Here is a 21,717-nt window from a genome sequence, read left to right on the forward strand (position 1 = left end):
GAGACCAGCCACCCAGACAGCCGCTGCAACAATCGGTTTGCATCACCAAAGAATTTCTGCACAAACTGTCAGAAACCGTCTCAGGGAAGCTCATCTGCATGCTCGTCGTCCTCATCGGGGTCTCGAACTGACAGCAGTTTGTCGTAGTAACTGACTTGAGTGGGCAAATGCTCACATTCGATGGCGTCTGGCACTTTGGAGAAGTGTTGCGTTTATAATTTTGTTCAGTGTATTTTATATAATATTTCAAGAGTTTTTTTTTTTTTTAATTCTGATGGCTATGATTTACAGCTTAGGAAAATTAAATATTCAGTATCTCAAAAAAAAATAGAATATTGCATTTTGAGCTTGATTAGTTTGATTAATTTTGAATATAAATACTGGGTACCTCCTGGGCTAGTTTAGAACACGCAACCACAATTATGGAGAAAACATAGGTTAAAAAAGGGTTAAAAGTAAATTTTAATTTTAATTTTTAATTTAATTTGGAAGTCAAGGTCCCAGAGTCTGAAGGAAAAGTGGAGAAGCACAGAATCCAAGATGCTTGAAATCCAGTGTCAAATTTCTGAAGTCAGTGATGATTTTGGGTGCCGTGACGTCTGTTGGTGTTGGTCCATTGTGTTTTATCAAGTCCAAAGTCAATGCAGCCATCTACCAGGAGATTTTGGAGCACTTTATGCTTCCATCTGCTGACAAGCTTTTTGGAGATGCTGATTTCCTTTTCCAGCAGGACTTTAGCACCTGCCCTCAGTGAAAATACTACTTCTAACTGGTTTGCTGACCATGATATTACTGTGCTTGATTGGCCAGCCAACTCTCATGACCTGAACCCCATAGAGGAAGAAAAGTAACATCCGACCAAACAATACTGAAGGCCGCTATCAAAGCAAACTGGGCTTCAGTAATGCCTCAGCAGTGCCACAGGCTGATCGTCTCCATGCCACGCCGCATTGAAACAGTAAGTCCTGCAAAAGGAGCTCCAACCAAGTACTGAGTGCATAATTTAACCTACTTTGGAGATCTTGAACATTTCTGTTTTGTACATGTTTTAATGATTGATCTTTGAGAAAATATTCTAATTCTTTGAGATACTAAATCTTTAATTTTCATAACCATGTAAGTCATAACCATCAGAATGAAAACAAAATAACTCTTGAAATAATTCTGTTTGTGTGCAATTTAGAATATAAGAAAGTTTGCTTTTTTGAATTAAAAAATAAAGACCTTTTCCATGATATTGTAGTTTTTTGAGATGCATCTGTGTGTGTGTGTGTGTGTGTGTATATATATATATACAGTGCCCTCCAAAAGTATTGGAACAGTAAAGACAAAATTTCTCTGTTGGCTGTGGAGTCAAGACATTTACAAATATAATTAAATTATGAATATGAGTCAAAACTACAGAATGTCACATTTTATTATTGGGTGATTCAACACACAGATGTTTTACAGCTAAGAAGTTCACTTTTAGAGTTTCATCCCTCTATCTGATGTGAGCATAAGTATTGGAAGAGTTGCCTCACAGGTCTTTCTAAGTGATCAGCTGTGTCCTGTTGCATTAATTCTTCAGATATTAAAAGCAGAGAATGTGTCGTATCAGTTACATCTATTACTTCTGTATTCTGAATCTTGCATTCAATGATGACACACACAAACCAGGATGAAGACGAGGGAGCTGACTTTGAGAGAAAAGCAAGCAATTTGGATGCTAAAAGAAAAGAGGAAGTCAATTAGAGCTCTAGCAAAAACAAAGGACAACAACCAGCAACCAACAACGACCTGATCGGCTGAGAAAACAACCGTAGTTGATGACAGACAAATCATAAAAGCTGTGAAAATTAATCCTAAAAGACGTGTCTGTAAAATCACCAACAACTTCCAGAAAGCTGGGGTGATTCTCTGACAATCTACTGTCCTCAGGAGACTTTGACACAGAATTACAGATGCTACACAGCAAGATGCAAACCTCTGACCAGCACCAAAAATAGAAAGGCAAGATTAGAGTTTGCAAAAAAGCACAAAGGTGAGCCAGAAGAGTTTCGGAACTGTCTTTATGGACCGATGAGACAAAGATGAACCTTTATCTAAGTGATGGGAAAGCAAAAATGTGGAGAAAAAAAGGGAACTGCAATGATCCCAAGCATACAGCCTCATCTGTAAAGCATGGTGGAGGTGGTGTCGTGACATGGGCATGCATGGCTGTCTCTGGAACAGGCCCTCTCAACTTTACTGATGACTTAATGTATGAAGACAGTAGCAGAATAAATTTGGAAGGGTACAAAACCATCTTGCCTACCAATATTCAAGAAAATGCCACCAGATTCATTGGGAAGTGCTTCATATTGCATCAGGACAATGACCCAAAACACCCTGCCAGTTCAGTCAAGGAATTTATAAGGGCAAAGAAATGGAAAGTCTTAGATTGCCCAAGTCTCCAGATTTAAATCCGATTGAACATGAATTTCACCAGCTGGAGAGGAGAGTAAAGGAAGAAACTCCCCAAAACAAGCAATAATTGGAATTGGCTGCATTAAAGGCTGGGAAAATTCTTTTCCATTTTCATTTATACTTTTCAAATTAACAAAAAAATGAATAAAATAAATCATAAAAAATAATAATAAAATAATAAAAATAGCGCATATTTTTCATTCTGCTAACATTTACTTGTGCATGAAATTACAATTAAAATAAAAAAAACATATCAGCTTGCTCCTTATGTGATCTCGAATTGCAGAATTTTCTAGTGCATTTGAGAGCCGTTCAATAAAGTGATGCATACAGGCATGCACAGTTTGCAGCTTTAATTGCTTTTTTGTTAACGGAGTGTATATTTACACTAAGTGCAATAGCCCGTCTCTTTGGCAAAGGCTATTTACACTAATTCTGCCCACTAAGGTGTGATTGAGTTAGTCAATACTAAAAAAAAGACGCCAACTCAGCATCTGTTTTAGTGGCGTATATGGTAAAGCATATGCTTTTTGACGCGATCGACCCGAGTTCGAGCCCACCTTTTGCCAAACTTTTTTTTCTCCCTTTTCAAATCTCATTGCATTAGAAAGGCATTTATTTTCAATAAATGAATGAAATAATCAAAAAGTTGAAAATAAAAGTATCGGGTAGGTGTAGGGAGGGCTTTATTGTCCCAATAAGGTGGCATCCATTTAATAATTTGAATTAAAACTGTCATTTACACTCAATACGTTATTATGGCATGTTTTATAATGTACTACAATACTGAGGTGCAGATAATTGCCACTACGTATGCAATACGTAGTATAAATAGCAGAAAATCTTGCTATTTTAACAGAGTAAATAGAATCCATTGCTATTTGCACTTAGTGTAAATAGCATCCATCGCCAAAAAATATGCTATAGCATCTATCGCTATTAGTGCAAATAGCCGGTGCCTTTTGTTAATTTCATGATAATCTACAAGCGCTTTGGAAGAGAATTTGGTTTAGAGCTACAAACATAAGCCCTACAGTTAAGTAGGCCTAGGTAGAGATGCCCTGAGAGAGATGAACAAATATTAATTAATGTTATCTGTGTTATATTTAATTTAAAACAATTTCTTGGGTAGTATCAATTAAATTAAATTATAAATATTGAGCAGTGGAACGTATAAATGATGAGGATCTTTGTGACAGGATGAATGACAGGCTGGTTTGTAGTGATGGCACAGAGCACATTGGTATTATGTCCCAAATCTTGCCTATTCTTTGCTACAAAGTATGAACACAAAGGTATATACTTTTAGTCACAAAAATATGACATACTTTGAGGTCATAGTATAGGCGAACTGGGACGCAGTTGATGTTTAGAAACTGCTATGTCTATGACATTTAGAGGGAAAAAACTACAATCCCCAGAGGTCACGTATTTCCGCCATCTTGATTAAGGCGGTCCACAGACAGCAGGCAACTACCACGTTTTGTTTAATGTTCGCCTATGTATGCTGAGCTAGTAGTGGAGTGTGCAGTACATTTTACAGATCTACTGGTGTTTTACATTCCTTCTGCTGGACGTGTTTAAAAGCCATGGCCGAATCGATACGTGCGTTGTGCGATGAGCTTATAAAGGCTGTGAATGTGATGATGGAGGCAGAATCAAGCCAAACATACCGCCTGGAGGCCCTGAAGGTGAACTATCGTCTAATTTCAAATACGATTAAAAGGCTATATTATGAATGCATTTATTCATAAATCCATATTATGTAGGTCATTAATGAATAACGTTGTTTTGGCAACTCCCGTTAATCGTTCACGCCCCCCCCATAAATTCATACGCGCAAATCGTGATCTTAATAAGTTTTGATGTTCTTGTTTATCATACCAACCGTATCAAGAAGCATAAAGAAGGTAGGAATAGGCGACATTTCTTTTACTATCTCGCATACATAAACAAAATGCTGCATGCACATTTACATCCTCGCTTTTACTGCATTCGGCACAATGACACAAACAGTGCTTGTTAACAGACACTGAGGTGATGTGTGCAACACAAATAGCCTTCTTCATGTGAAGCTCACGGGATACGAGACTATTTCTTGCTGCTCATATCTGAAGTATGGCTCCACCTCACTTAGGAAAATATACAATAAAATTATAACCGCTAATATGTTCCCATGTTTTTGTAATCTGTAAATAAAATATGCACTGATGTCTCAGATTTATTACAACTGATATGTTGCTGACTTATTTCCATCTTTTAAAACAATGTGCATATAAAATTGTTGCCTGTTCTGATCAGTCACACAAACTGCACATGCTAAACCATGAATTATGTGTAATGATGCAGTACAACTATATGCTGTTAAATTCTCTAATAGGTTTCCTTGTTGTTGTAGTTTATTGAAGAGTTCAAAGAGAAAAGTCCCTTCTGTGTTGAATGTGGTCTTCAGTTAGCGGAGAAATCACAGACTGCAGTGGTCAGACACTTTGGGCTGCAGATACTGGAGCATGTAGTCAAGTAAGTGTTTTAAACCCTTTAGTGTGTACACCACAATGAATGCTGAGCATTAAGCTGAACGTGTTTTTATGAACAGGTTTAAGTGGAATGACATGGCACCACAAGAAAAGCTCCATCTGAAAAACTGCACTATGGGCCTTGTGTCAGATGTAAGCATTTTGGAAATTTAAATCATCTTATTGCATGGTTTATTGAAATTGCTTATTCATATTATGGCTTAATGTTCTGTTTTAGGGTACACATCCAATTCTGCAAGAGGAATGTCATGTTAAGGATGCCCTCTCACGCATAGTTGTTGAGATGATCAAGAGAGAGTGGCCGCAGCACTGGCCTGACATGCTTAAGGAGATGGAGGCCCTTACTGCTATGGGGGTATCTCAAGATTTTTGGCTAACATAAAGGGTGATGTTGTAGGACTGGTGTGCTAGATCATGCTCTTGAAGATATGCCTTCATGTCAGAGTTTAGTTACAGCCCTCCTCTTAAGGGCAGTCGTGGCCTAGTGGTTAGAGAGTTGGTCTTGTAACCCAAAGGTTGCGGGTTCGAGTCTCAGGACTGGCAGGAATTGTCGGTGGGGGCTCTCTTCCACCCTCAATACCATGACTGAGGTGAGACCCTTGAGCAAGGCACCGAACCCCCAACTGCTCCCCCCAGTGTGTGTTCACAGTGTGTGTGTGTGCGCGTACACTTTAATGGGTTAAATGCAGAGCACAACTTCCGAGTATGGATAAACATACTTGGCCTCTAGGGGTGTAACGATTCACTCATTTTCTCAATGCATCGATTACAAACCCTGACGATGCATATGCGTTGATCTTGAAACATGGATTTTTGAATCGTTGATTTCAGACAGTAATCGATTTAAAACACTAACATTCAAGTGAATCGCGATTTCTATAGCAATTCAATGCCTTCAAAATATCTACACATTAAATTACTACAAGTACAAATTAATGGAGACCTTGAACAGTATTCGTGCCTCACATTTCTCCTTCACGTGCTCCACTATTTAGCGCCTGTCACAGGATTGCGCTCGCGCTCCGTTTGTCGCATTAACACATTTTTTGAGCAGCTGATATGTGATCTCTCTTTAGTATTTGTGGCCAGTAATGCTAAAGTGAAGTAGTTTTCTGTAGTTTTTCAATGGCTCTTGGGCATACCATCGACATAACCCAAGCAGTTGATGGCTGCGCATTTATTGCATGGACAGAGCAAAAATGTAAGTGTCTAAAGCATACACACAGTTCCATTGAACGATAAATGTGTTTTAACAATGTTGTTGAACCGAATGTATGAAGGAAACTTAAAATAACCACAGCATTAACAACAAGAACATTGAAATAAGAGCGCAAGGTTTATCTTTTAATCAGATGCATGAAAGTAGCGTTCATTGCTATGGCAAACAGACATCGGGCATTTTATTTTATGAAAATTAGATAAATTTTTGCACTGAAAGATAAGTGATCTCGGACTCGTAGAACTTAAGGTGTGCCATGAAATGTCTAATATGGACAAAGGCAGCTAAGCTGTATAAAAAAAGAATGAACTGGTGACATGTTAAGACAATAAACACAATAAATAAAATTTATGAATGATGCAGTGCTAATTGACATATCATTTATTACAGTACAGAAGCTATAAAGTACATTTTCTACCTTATTCTGTGCAGAAAATTGAAATAATTGTTTGTATAGTATATAAAACTGCCATTAGGAAAAAAATATATTTACAAATGATTGATTATTGTCCAGCAGTGTATTTGATTTATAGCAAATTCAAAGTAAGAGATAAGAAAAGAGTTTCTTGTAAAAAAAATAATACATCAAATTATTGTATTTGGCATTTCTGTAACGTCTGAAATTATGGCTACGCACCTGGTATGACAAAATGTTAGCCTATGCATAATACTTTTAAAGCTCCTTTTTAAAATCTTGGCTTACATAAATTTCTACATATGTCATGCCATAGCATCATTAAACTAGCAACTAGCAATGGACAAAAGTGTTTGTTTTTTTTTTTGTTTTTTTTTCTGTAACCTATGATTCTTTAACCATAAGGCTGCTCTGTAATTTGCCCCCTGACTAAGTATTTAAAGAATTTAGGAGATCCATTTAATCCTGTGAATGCACTTAAAGAATGCAGAATCGAATCGCTAATCAAATCTAATTTAATTGTGAATTGAATCGTTCTGAATTTGCAAAAATTATTCTTGAATCGAATCGAAAACCTACGAATAGTGAATCGAATCGATTCGCTGTCTAACCAATGATTCACAGCCCTAGTATTTGACCATTCAAGCACAATAAGTTGCGAAAGAGAACTCATTGCAGTACTTGCACCCTGACTGACACGTAACTATTTGTGCGCGCACTTCGAGGACTGCAGGACTGTTTTTTATAAAAAATTTTTTTTTTTTTGCAGTTAGTTGCGCTTAACACTTTTTACCCTGAAGCACATCCCACTATTTTTGTTATTCATTCATTTTTCTTTATTTCTTTAGTACTGCGCCATATGGATATATTTCATAGAAGTATGTAAGTGATATCACAATCTGTCGATAGACTCTTCATATCATTACCACTATATGTATTGTCATGTTTCCCAGCCCTATGACTGTAATTTTCATGTGAATCCCGAACAAGGGCTCAAGTGCAGTCTCTGATATGACATTTAGAGTATGCACTGTATTAAAATGATTTCTCAACTGTTGATGTTATTTAGGTATGCTAATATGTAGTATGAATACATTCCAGGGCATAAAACCACTGCAATGCTTTTTTTTTTTTTCTGGCTTGCTTGGGCCAGTGGTTCAGATTTTTATTTGCCGTGCAAACTATTTCACTGGCCCTACCACAAGAAAAAAATAAAATAAAAAATAAATAAATACAATTTTGTTGTTGTCTTTGACCCATGTTATCTTGTATTCTAAGTAAGCTTATATGACACCAAACTTTTAGGTAGGCCTAACAGTTAAATATAAAAATTCTCGATTCCAATTTCAATAACCCAGCAAAAGCTAAAACAGCAAAAACTACTAGCCTTATGAATATAAAGTTCAAGGTTTTTTTTACTTTAACGTGAAAAGTCAGTAAATGAGAACTAATGAACAAATTCAAAGCAATAAGCAAATAAATAAATAGAGCCGATATACAAAATTAAATAGTACTTTAGGTTTGTAGGTCTGTAGGTGTTCAGAAATTGAATAATGAAATGTAAAACAACAGCACACTCTTCACTGTATTAATTAAATGTAGAATAAACATTTTTACACCAACAGCAGCTGGTAAATTAGGCTCTGTCACTTTAGACTAAATGCGTGGGACCAATTATAAATATCCAATTTCTTTCTCAACTGTTTGCGTTCACTAAAGTCATAACTGACTGTTTTCGAGGATGTTCACCAAGTCGGGTATTTTGATATACTTTTGTCTGTATATGTCCGTATTGAAACTTGCATGTTGCCTGAGACACGGCTCTCTGTGTGCGCGCTGAGCTCATGGAACACTCTGAATAAAGTTATTTACGTAATACTTGTACTTGAATGCTTTCCAATCAATTGAATGTTCAAATTGGCAAGGTGTATTTGTCCATTAAAGCGCAAGAAGATGCAAAAGAGAATTTGGGCTTGCACTCTCGATGTGTGTGCTGTTTAGAGAGAAAACAGTGCACACTGCGCAAGTACTGAACTTTTGTGATAACGTATCAGTGGCCTGATCAAGGCCAGTGACAAATCCGTTAACTGTCAACTTTTGGTCATAAAGTGCCCCTCCGATCCGAAGACAAAAATTGGGTATCAGCATGGTGAATGTAGTAGCCTATTTTTGGATCGCAATCCTATACTGGAATAAATTGTTTGCATATGCGACAACATTTTGCATTAGGCAAATAAACAGGGCTCGACAATATGGAGTGCCCGATGGCCTGAGGCCAGTGTGAAGGATGCTCGGGACAGTAGACCGATTTGTCACTTGGCTAATCGGGGCCACTGCAGCGTCGTCACGTCATCATTTGCATGTGTTTTTAAGCCTTGTTATTTTAAAAGTTCAAGCGAATAAAAAGCATTCGGGTGCGAAAGACAACTCCGTTCACTACTCGCACGCTGTGTTCTGTGTGAACAGCGCGCGCAGACAGCCGCGTCTCATGCGAGCCGCCTGAATGGGTAAAAACATACAAAAGTAGCCTATGTCAAAATACCCGTCTTGCCAAGTAACTTTGTAGATTTAACAATGATTAATCTATATTTAATTTATACAGTGGAGTACAGATGCACTGATCGACAGCACATTTTTTGTTTTATTTCAGACTTCTGTTCCATGCTTGCACACAAACTGCATTGCAATCATATTCCAAAATGCCATTTTTGTGGAAATATTACGTTGTTGTTATTATAATTAGTTTGTAAAGGGCCACTAACAGAGGCCAGAGAAGTTGAAGACAGACACAAAGAGGAGAAAATACTGTTGCAGACAAGAAGATCAAGATCACTGTTCATGATGCGCGAAATATAGGAAGAAAATCCAAATATTTAATTTTATATGAATGTGTTTCTGAGGGGAACTGGTTGTTTTCAGAAAAGTTTACATGGCGGTTTCTTTTCATCTTGTAGCAGTTTCTGTTCAGCTTTTTGGCAAAAATCAAATTTCATCACCCCAGATAATTTACCTGAAATGGTCTGGTTTTACTCTCTGTTCTGTGAGAAGCATTTCCATTGAATGCAGTCTGCAGGTATTTTGACCAATCTCAAAAGTCAACATTACACAGCTATCAACATTACTAGCTTAAAAAAAATCTCTTTATATTTCAATATTCAAAATATTTAAAAAATATGAATCCCATAGGATTATTTATGCAATTGAAATTGTGGTGTAACTACATCTATGTGATGATTTAGATATAGCTTATGTGTCTTTTATGCAGTGACACATAATATAATGGTACTAACTTCATAACTCCCACCAGGATTTCACGGGACTCTTTTTCTGGTTTTAATGCCTAAAATGACTGAATTTGTTGCCTTTTTTTCTCAAGAAATTCTGTGATACAGCTTGTTGTTGTTGTTTTCCTGCAAAAACACAACAATCATGATGTACTTATTTAATTAGTGTTAGTGACAGTAGGAATACAATTACATGTAAATACTTCAGTGCATAAGTCTTGAAATTGTGGTTCTATATTCCCCATGCACAAGGCAAGGGTGAAAATAGAAAATACAGAATTGGCATAATAGCTTACTCATTGTCACTGAATCAGTATGTCATCAGCGACACTGATTATAAGGTGTACATTTTAAATGTTATAAATAGTTTCCTGTTTAACAGTTAAATCTTTGTCTATTGTTGTAATAGTTTTTTTTCTTCGGTTTATAAAAGTATTATCAGTGATTGCATTCACTAGAAATGTGTGTATTCACATTCGATAACGTAAATGTATTGAATTACTTTAATCTACTTGTTGAATCAGGCATTATGAGGACTAGCAAAGATTTGGCACAATACATGTTATATTCTCTATTACATGTAGTGCTTTAATTGCATCATTAACCTCTAGAACAGGGATAGGTAATGTCGGTCCTGGATTGCCGATATCCTGTAGAGTTTAGCTCCAACCCTAATCAAACACACCTGAACAAGCTAATCAAGGTCTTCAGGATGACTAGGGCTACAGGCAGGTGAGGGTTTTTTTCAGGGTTGGAACTCAACTCTGCAGGACATCGGCACTCCAGGACTGACGTTGCCCATCCTTGCTCTAGAAGCTTTCATTTCATCCTACACACTTAACACAAAAAGAAGCGTTGGATTGATTGCTAAAGTGTCTTGTTAATTTATTAGAATTTTAATAATTATAAATTTGACAAAAGATGATGCTTACAACTGATCAGTTGCCCTTATGAAGGTTAAAATTACCCAGGAAATCATTTTAAGGAGGCAAATATCACTCCTTAATGGGGCAGTCGTGGCCTAATGGATAGAGAGTTGGACTTGTAACCTGAAGGTCATGGGTTCGAGTCTCTGGTCCGGCAGGGATTGTAGGTGGGGGAGTGAATAACCAACACCCTCTCCACCCTCAATACCACGACTGAGGTGAGACCCTTGAGCAAGGCACCAAACCCCCAACTGGTCCCCGGGCGCCGCAGCATTGACTGCCCACTGCTCCGGGTGTGTGTTCACTACTGTGTGTGCACTTGGATGGGTTAAATGCAGAGCACAAATTCCCAGTATGGGTCACCATACTTGGCCACACACCACTTCCCCTTAATGAAAAAGTTAATTTCTCTCACTGATCACTGCACAGAATTGAATAATATGAAAAGCGTTGGGAGTCATCTAAACACGCCAGCCACACAACTAGTTTTAACTAAGCTCTGCAGGCATCTTGAGGAGTCAGAGTGTGGGCATTTTGTTGATTTGCTGCTTAATGACCCTTTTGCATGCAATTTTTGTAAATAATTTAAATTACTCTCTATTTGAATTAACAATCACATTCTAATTTTCTTCAGGACGCTCAGACGGAACTTGTAATGCTTGTCCTACTGCGGTTAGCTGAGGATGTGATCACCTTTCAGACATTACCCACTCAAAGACGGCGAGATATCCAGCACACCCTTACACAGAATATGGACAGTATCTTCACCTTCCTGCTTGGCATACTGCAGCTCCATGTGAATGAGTACAAGAAGTTGGTTAGTTCTTGAGATATTCCTGAATAAATTACAACTTTTTTTTATTATTTTATATATTTATTTTTTACAGTTTGGTGCATGCAACAGAATACTGTCATGGTCATATACAGTTGGGCAAAAAAGTATTTAGTCAGCCACCAATTGTGCAAGTTCTCCCACTTAAAAAGATGAGAGAGGCCTGTAATTTTCATCATAGGTACACTTCAACTATGAGAGACAGAATGGGGGGGAAAGAATCCAGGAAATCACATTGTCTGATTTTTAAAGAATTTATTTGCAATTCATGGTGGAAAATAAGTATTTGGTCAATAACAAAAGTTCATCTCAATACTTTATATACCCTTTGTTGGCAATGACAGAGGTCAAACGTTTTCTGTAAGTCTTCACAAGGTTTTCACACACTGTTGCTGGTATTTTACATTTACATTTAGTCATTTGGCAGACGCTTTTATCCAAAGCGACTTACAACTGGGGAATACAAAAAGCGATTAATCTTGAAGAGGCAATCAGACAGAGGAAGTGCTCGTAACACCAAGTCTCAGTCATTGTTCAAATAAGTACAAGCTAGTAGGTGGAGAGAAAGATAGAGGGAAAGTTTTTTTTTTTTTTTTAAGTTTAGGATGAAGTCAAGTACTGCCGAAAGAGATGAGTTTTCAGTTGTTGCTTGAAGGTTGCCAGGGATCCGGCGTTCCGGATAGGGGTGGGAAGATTATTCCGCCAGCCAGGAATGGTGAACGAAAATGTTCTGGAGAGTGATTTTGAGCCTCTGTGATGGTACCACAAGGCGTCGCTCACTAGCAGATCTCAGACTTCTGGAGGGGATGTAGGTTCGTAATAGTGAGTGGAAGTAGGAGGGTGCTGAGCCTGTGGTAGTTCTGTACGCAAGCATCAGTGACTTGAACTGGATGCGAGCTGCCACTGGTAGCCAGTGCAAAGAGATGAAGAGAGGTGTAACATGCGCTCTTTTGGGCTCGTTGAAGATCAGTCGTGCCGCTGCATTCTGAATCATTTGTAGAGGTCATGGAGGAATTTTGGCCCATTCCTCCATGCAGATCTCTTCTAGAGCAGTGATGTTTTGGGGCTGTCGCTGGGCAACACGGACTTTCAACTCCCTCAATGCCCTTGCTGATGGAAGGAGGTTTTCACTCAAAATCTCACGATACATGGCCCCATTCATTCTTTCCTTTACACGGATCAGTCGTCCTGGTCCCTTCGCAGAAAAACAGCCCCAAAGCATGATGTTTCCACCCCCATGCTTCACAGTAGGTATGGTGTTCTTTGGATGCAACTCAGCATTCTTTCTCCTCCAAACACGACGAGTTGAGTTTTTACCAAAACGTTCTATTTTGGTTTCATCTGACCATATGACATTCTCCCAATCCTCTTCTGGATCATCCAAATGCTCTCTAGCAAACTTCAGACGTGCCCGGGCATGTACTGACTTAAGCAGGGGGACACGTCTGGCACTGCAGGATTTGAGTCCCTGGCGGCGTAGTGTGTTACTGATGGTAGCCTTTGTTACTTCGGTCCCAGCTCTCTGCAGGTCATTCACTAGGTCCCCCTGTGTGGTTCTGGGATTTTTGCTCACCGTTCTTGTGATCATTTTGACCCCACGGGGTGAGATCTTGCGTGGAGCCCCAGATCGAGGGAGATTATCAGTGGTCTTGTATGTCTTCCATTTTCTAATAATTGCTCCCACAGTTGATTTCTTCACACCAAGCTGCTTGCCTATTGCAGATTCAGTCTTCCCAGCCTGATGCAGGTCTACAATTTTGTTTCTGGTGTCCTTCGTCAGCTCTTTGGTCTTGGCCATAGTGGAGTTTGGAGTGTGACTGTTTGAGGTTGTGGACAGGTGTCTTTTATACTGATAACGAGTTCAAACAGGTGCCATTAATATAGGTAACGAGTGGAGGACAGAGGAGCCTCTTGTAGGATATCATAGACTGAATCAGACAATTTTTAAGATGCATTGGAACATTGAAACCTGAGGAGCTGGAATGCAGAGAGGCCTTAAGGAACAGGACGTCATAAATCTAGTTTGGGGCAAGCAACTCCCAACTAGCAAGCCTTTTTCACCAAACAACTTACAACACTGAGGACAAAGAAACACTTATTGATAATTCCAATTCAAGAAGGAGACTGTCAAATTTGTTGCAAGTAATCAAGACTGATGTTCACATGTAAACCTGTGATAGAAATTCATTAGCTACAGACTCTTTCGGGCGTGTCTCCACACATAAAAGACCGTCCAAACCAACATTCCTTCGTTCTCCTTAGAACTATACAAATACTTTATTTTTCATATGCACATAAAATCATCCTAAAAGGACATTTTTATGCAGAACCCCACATATGATTTTAATATCCTTGTTTTAATCACTCATTGTGTATGTCTTGCTTTTAATCATTATTGAATAGCTCGAGCCTTAAAGATAAATATTGCATATTTAGTATGTATGAGCTCGAAAATCCATGATGTGAATGTTTCTTCCAATCAGTTCTTTGTCAAGTGCATCATAGTCTTATTATGAAATCATGTTCAGAAAGGTATGCTTTGCCAAAGCCTTTAAAATTCAAACCATGTGACTGATAACAAGCTGATTTATGATGTGAAGAACACACCCTAGCTAAGCAAGGACCGTATCTGGTTGGTCGGGACGTCCAGATGGGACGGTCCAGAAGCTGAGTTTAAAACCTCAGGACATCGTAAAATACCCTCTCTCTTGCCTTTTACTCTCTCCAACTCTCGTCCCTCTCACCGAGTGCGTGCTGCTCTTTGCGCGTGCCCTGGCCCACGTGCCATAATGAGAAAGAAAACAACTTAGTCTCGTTACATCCTTTTTTTTTTTTTATTCTTTTAGTTTAGGTTATTTTCTTTCCGTGGAGTTTCGTGTGTTAATGTAAGTGTGATACAAAATCCAGCTTCAAGTACTGCACTTCTTCAAACGTCCAGCAAGCCAACGCCCAAAGACGTCACTTCAAAGACTACTGAACTTCCTGCCAATCAGACACTTCGGGGAACCCCCCCTGTCTGCAACGAGGACACAACCCCGTTACACAGGCAAAACCAGCAACACACCTCCAGATTCTAACAGGTTCTAATTGGTGTATTTAATATAAATTTTAGCCTCATTGAGAAACTCAAAGCGAGGGTTAAATAAGTGATTGATGGTTGTTCAGGTCTATGCAATAGCACATATTGCTGTGAACTTGGGATTTCACATTTCCATTCTCTTAAACTCATCCTTTCCTCACTTTCTCTCTTTCTGCAACGTGTGAACGTGTGAATGCTTGTGTTCATGTGTTAGATTAGTTTATGTCTTAGGTTTATATAAATAAAATCTGATTTATATTTTAAAAGAGAAGTATCTTGTGTTTTCTGCTCACAAGTTAATGCCTTAATCTGTCGATTTCGTTACTGTGCTATTTAATAGTGTTTTCACTATATTTTGGATTTTAATATCCAGTGCAGAGTTTGTTATACGGCTCGTTCGGTGAATCGCCGTAACACTGATTCTGTTCAAATCCCTATAAAATCATAAATGATTCCCTTTGAGCTAAATTAAACTATTTGTTTAAATTACGTATTAATATTATATGTAATAACCTTACATATTGGTGGAGAATGCGGGCAGATTAATCTAAATTGTGAGCATAAACCGAGTTATTTAATCTTTTTCTGTTGCCGCGGATGAGAGACGAGACTATAGTGTGTGTGTGTGTGTGCGCGTGCGCGTGAGTGACGTCAGCTGCGCGCGCCCCGCTTGAATGAATGAAGTCAGCAAAAGAGCTTCTCAAACTGCAGTAAGTGAACTTAAAGTTAACATCTGAGATCGTACAATAAGGTCGAAATTGAGCGTGTTCCTCTCTTTCTGTAATGCCTTTTATTTATAGTTGAAGTGATGTCCTGCGGGTTCCAGGTCAGTCAGTAGCTATTCTCCTGAATCTCAGTCTGTTAGCAGAACGAAGCTAAACTGCAGTGATTTAAACGGGAAATAAATCAGTGTATAAAGAATAGTTTTGAGCGTGTCCCTCAATCCTATTTATCAGAGCCATTATTATTCATAGTTTGATTAGCAGTGCGTGTTCCATTGTTAAATCATCTATGACTCCCTCAGTTAAACATTAGACAATAACGCTTGTCTGTTTGTGTAACTGTTCACTAAGTGAAGTTAATCTCGCTCAACACTGCGTGTGTCCGGGAGATTTTAATGGGAGTTTTAAAAGCTTTATCAAGTAAAGTTTAACTTTGAACCAACAGCGAAGAAAACCTGTTGTGTTTATGTGTCCAGAGAAACTGGCACGGCTTCTGATACAGCACTGTTTTCCTTGCAGCACCAAGCTGCTATTTTAATAAGTTTAACTCTGAACGAGCTGAGAGTTTAAGCGCCACATCGCAGAACAACTAAAAGCGGTGTTGTTTATTTGTACAGTGTGGAAATGCGCTGACATTTCATGTAACATGCTTAACTGTACTGGCAATGCAACGTTTGTTTTGGTTTCCACAGTTACGATCGATCGTGACACGGAAGTCTTAACCTACTTCCGGAGCAACTTTGTACTGCGCACGCGCAGCACATCGATGCTGATGTAAACAAACTCATGCTGTTGCTAAGCTAACGAAACGGTTGTTTACCTGGTACAAGTCTATGCTAAAGATTAGCCTCAAAGGTTAGCAGTTAGCATTAACCTCCAGTGGTTTAATACAGTGTGTGTTTGAAAAGCTAAAGTGGTTTAACCCTTTAAACACCTCTCAACTAATAGACTTGTTGGTCTTTCTCTTTCTTATTTCTCTAATTTCTCACTTCTTACCACTTATTTGCATTTTACTAGAAAGGGAAATACTAGTTCACAATTATTAATTGTGCCAAATTCTAAATTTAATTGAAACATTAAATTTATTTGGAATCATTCAAATTTCCCTCAGATCATTTCATATGATCAATAACTTACTTCTATTATTCTCTTCTGGGCCTAATCATTTTAGATACAAATAAGTCTTGAACTTGGAAAGTTTAAGTAAACGTATTCTATCTAATCGATTTATTACCCATATTAATAGATTCTATTCAGACTTATACTCACTCATTACTTTATTGCGTTTTATTCCCTCATTCTTCCTGTTTTGGTTATACACTTAGCCACTATTTTTATTTACTGATTTTCTCCTTTATTTAATTTCAATTTTTGTTTATTTTTGACATTTATTTAATTTCAATTTCACTTTGTCTCACCTGAGCCTTAATAGGAGACAGTGTTATCCGTCACTACGAGTTCAAATAAATTTAAGAGACAAATCTCTTGCACCCAAAATTTTATTTTTGTTGATTGGTTGTGGAGCAACTGACAACAACTCGTAGTCGGCATAACTGCTTGCTAGTGGACCCGATCCACGTCTCTTTCTCTTCTCTCCTGTTCTCTCCTGCTTTCTTTCATCTTCACTTTTCACATTTGTGGGGACCTGTAAGAACCATCAATCAATTCTAAGTGAATGAGATACACAATCTTGTCAAAAGGACTAATCATCTTTACGAATTTGATTGTAATCGTTCTTCCTAACCTCCCTACATTAAAAATGCAATCAAAATTTTAACATCTCATGCAACGCTGAGATCAATTTTAATAGAGAAGTTTTGAGCAACCGTTGCCTTCGCAGCCTCCCTGGTGAGCGGTCCAACTGTAAGGTGTACGTTGTCAATCCTGTCAGACTAAAAAGAGATATCAGAATTATTATTATATTCATCTGTCGAGAACAGAGATTTAATAATATTGTTTGCCTCTTGATAACATTTAATTGAAAGAAAAAAATTTTTAATAAATAATTTCTCATTTGAAAAAAAAAAGGGAATTGTTTATTTTAATTGAATTTGCTTTTCACCTGTTTCTCTCTTTCCCCTCTTCCTCATTAGAGTGACGAAGTCTTCACATCTTTAGTCTACCACCTAGACACTCTGAGACCAACACAGTCATCACCACCACACTACATTAGTGGTTCAAAATCACTGACACAACACGTAGTTGTCACCACACATAGGCTTTTACTCCACACAGATCTGTGTCAGTCTCTCTTCTCCCTAGCGTGCCAACATGCCGCAGACTGCAAACCCCTTTGCACAAGGGGAAGATGGGAACACTTGGCTGAGAGGCACGACAGACAGCCTCACCCCCAAGACCCTTGAACTGTTATTATTTCTAATAATAATCCTAAACCTGAGAAGATTCCTGACACATGATTCAAGCCAGAACAACAACCACGAGGAGCTAGTCAAAATCTCCAGCTCTCTAAGCTATGCCTTCACAACCCAGCTGAAACTGAGCGACAAGCACGTCACCCACCTTCAAGAGGAGCTGACACGTGTTCAACGCCGCATAGACAAGCTGGAAGTGAAAGTTCAAGATCATCTCAAAGCACCCAACGAGAGGGAGCAGGAATCAACGGAACAAGTTAAGGAGCTCCAAGCAGCCCTGACAGCAGCTCAGCTCGACCAACAACATGCAAAGGCTGCCCAGAAAGACCTGGTAAACAGACTCCAGTATGCTGAACAGCTCCTAGAGAAAGCCAAGCATGACATCAGCGACAAGAATGCTGAAATCAGTGCCTTTAAAGACCACCTTGAAAGGTACAGTTCTAAAATAGACAATCTGACCCAACAAATAGACGATACCAACGATCAGCTCTACATGGTCAGAAAAGAACTTAAACATGCTAATGAGCAGAAACAAGAGCCAAGGCGAGAGAAACAGCTCTCAGCCTCACCTCTGCTGAGCAGAGCAGAGTCCCACATCCAAGAACTGGTATACAGCGAAAGAAGCGAAGAGCCACAACCCAAAAACTCACCTGCCTTCGCCACAGAACTCTTTCCTGTCCACGAAAGAAAACCTCCCATCCAAGCAGACCTCGGAGCTGCACATGGGATGACCATCAAAGACCTCGACAAGCTGTCTAAAAACATCAGCAAGTTCAACCCGAACTCCACAGAGGGCCACACCATTCAGGCCCATCTTCAAGATATCGACTTCTATCTGGAAATGAGACCTCATGTGACTGACAGAGACAGGTTGTACCTCCTTAGAGCCACGGCCAGTTCCGAGGTACGAAACTTTCTAGATCGACAGCCCAGTCGAACGAAGTCAGACTACCAGCTACTTCGTGAAGTCCTGATTAAAGAGTTTACAGACTATGAATCTGAACATGGACTTTTAACTGCCTTAGAAACCAAACAAGGTCGACAAGAGGCTCCACAAGCTTACTACAACCGACTCCGACAAGCCTACTTCGGTGCACATAACGAACCTGACCTTGAAGAGGATGTGAACTTCAAAAGCCTCTTCCTAAGAAATCTGCACCCTGGAGTCAGCCACCATCTAGGCGTCATGGCCTGTCCAGGCTCCATGACCATCCAACAGTTGCGTGACCTAACACAGAAGGCCTACAACAAGCAGAAGATGGCCTCAAAGAAAGGTTACACAACCTCCACACTCTTGAACTCTGTCAACAAAGACTCAAGCTTTGCACTGGACGACACCCAGTTGCATCACGACACCAGAGTCCTCCCTCAAGAGCACAGAGAACGTGACCCCCATGTCCACGACAGCTATCAGCCCAACCGCTGGAAAAATCCATGGGACCAGACACGCTTCTCAAGAAACCACAACAACTGGAAACCTAACCAGACATTCAAAGGTAATCGCCTGACTCATCCAAGGGCGACTCGTGTGGGTAAGCGACAACGAAACCCACCTCAGCACCACTCAGACATGCACAGCGCTGAGTATGCACAAGAACAAGACAGCTTACCATCAGAAGACATGGAACAAGTCATGAAACAACTGAAAGAGTTCCTTCAAGATAAGCTGAACACGGATGACTACAAAATTGAGTCATGCTCGCTGTGACCAGCGACAGAACGGAAGGCCGGTGATCACATGGTACAACACCATATCAGAGATGACAAGCACCTGTTCAACAACCACCCAGAATGAACAAGTCTCTCACGGCCAACCGTTGATGAAAACTGAGGTACCAGAGAACATCACCTCAGTCACCCATCACTCACTAACAAACTGCTAAATGAACTTAAACTTCAAGAACCACATTCATGTCTGTGCAACAGCAACCACCAAAGCACAGAAGGTCAGAACGTCTGCCACATCCAGAAGGCAGCACAAGAGGAATGCAACATAGGAGACGAAGTTTGCATCCCAGCTTCACACAGCCATGCCAAACTACCTCCGACTGTCTGCTAAAGAACTTCCTGCCTTGCTGGACTGACCCCCATTAGATCATGGACACGCCCTCATCCACGCCAAGGATGCAGAGAGCCAGTCTTCACTGACATACCAGAAAAGGGGGAAGACAACACAGACTGAAACAGATCTGACCACACCTACACTACACCATTAACACACATAACATTACCTACACCCAGAGGTAACCACATCTACTGATAACACATTCCACAAACATATTCTTCTCACAAGTAGAATATACAAATTGGAGCATAACAAAGTTACATACACCACCATGAAGAAACATGCAGCTATCCTCACAATAGGTAGAGCACCTGACACTAAGTTAAGGTACATGACTCCCTAGCTGCACATGACATCCTAGCTCAACATAAGTTGCAAACCACTCTAGGAAAACCCACAGCAGCTTTGTTTTGTTTTGTTCTTCTTTCACCTATACTTTTCCTTCCCCTCTTTCTTTAGTAGGTGAAACACCTAGACACCCTGCAAGGGTCAAAGGTCTGATATTAGGATTGACTCGTCACACCTAATATCCGCAAGCCACTCTAAACTGAATGGAAGCCAGAGAGCTCCATGCACGATAGGTCAATTCATTTTACCACAAATGATGCCACCAGAAACTAAAGGTGAACATTCATAAGTTAAGACAACTTAGAAGGAACAAACAAATTTAAATCACAAAACTCGATCGAAGAATCAAAGTATTCAACCGAATTAGAACAACAATTTCCAAATTGAATTGTTCAATTTACTAAACCATACTGACTAATTGAATATAACCGTCTGTACCTCAAATAACCTGAGGACCTGCACCAATACAGTAACTGTTATGGAGGTGTTGTCTTGTTGTTTGCTGTGTTCTTGTCTGCTTCTTCTGCCTTTGTGTTTCCAGCGCTCGACGACGTCTTCAACTAAACACCTCGCCGATCGAAAGGGGGAGATGTAGGATATCATAGACTGAATCAGACAATTTTTAAGATGCATTGGAACATTGAAACCTGAGGAGCTGGAATGCAGAGAGGCCTTAAGGAACAGGACGTCATAAATCTAGTTTGGGGCAAGCAACTCCCAACTAGCAAGCCTTTTTCACCAAACAACTTACAACACTGAGGACAAAGAAACACTTATTGATAATTCCAATTCAAGAAGGAGACTGTCAAATTTGTTGCAAGTAATCAAGACTGATGTTCACATGTAAACCTGTGATAGAAATTCATTAGCTACAGACTCTTTCGGGCGTGTCTCCACACATAAAAGACCGTCCAAACCAACATTCCTTCGTTCTCCTTAGAACTATACAAATACTTTATTTTTCATATGCACATAAAATCATCCTAAAAGGACATTTTTATGCAGAACCCCACATATGATTTTAATATCCTTGTTTTAATCACTCATTGTGTATGTCTTGCTTTTAATCATTATTGAATAGCTCGAGCCTTAAAGATAAATATTGCATATTTAGTATGTATGAGCTCGAAAATCCATGATGTGAATGTTTCTTCCAATCAGTTCTTTGTCAAGTGCATCATAGTCTTATTATGAAATCATGTTCAGAAAGGTATGCTTTGCCAAAGCCTTTAAAATTCGAACCATGTGACTGATAACAAGCTGATTTATGATGTGAAGAACACACCCTAGCTAAGCAAGGACCGTATCTGGTTGGTCGGGACGTCCAGATGGGACGGTCCAGAAGCTGAGTTTAAAACCTCAGGACATCGTAAAATACCCTCTCTCTTGCCTTTTACTCTCTCCAACTCTCGTCCCTCTCACCGAGTGCGTGCTGCTCTTTGCGCGTGCCCTGGCCCACGTGCCATAATG

General features: G+C 39.4%; 1 protein-coding gene across 2 annotated transcripts in view; it reads left to right on the forward strand.

Annotated features, from left to right (window-relative positions):
* Positions 1-3,887: 3,887 nt before the first annotated feature.
* The window catches only part of LOC306882668 (exportin-5-like), a 97,813-nt gene continuing 79,983 nt past the window's right edge, over positions 3,888-21,717 (forward strand). For both annotated transcript variants that reach the window (XM_079437475.1, XM_079437476.1), the window contains exons 1-5: positions 3,888-4,139; positions 4,847-4,968; positions 5,045-5,117; positions 5,203-5,340; positions 11,464-11,646. In XM_079437475.1, coding sequence (XP_079293601.1) covers positions 4,038-4,139; positions 4,847-4,968; positions 5,045-5,117; positions 5,203-5,340; positions 11,464-11,646 — 618 coding nt within the window. In that variant the 5' untranslated portion in view covers positions 3,888-4,037. The remainder of the gene's footprint in view (positions 4,140-4,846; positions 4,969-5,044; positions 5,118-5,202; positions 5,341-11,463; positions 11,647-21,717) is intronic.

The sequence above is a fragment of the Barbus barbus genome, assembly GCF_936440315.1.
Source record: "Barbus barbus genome assembly, chromosome: 16".
NCBI lineage: Eukaryota > Metazoa > Chordata > Actinopteri > Cypriniformes > Cyprinidae > Barbus > Barbus barbus.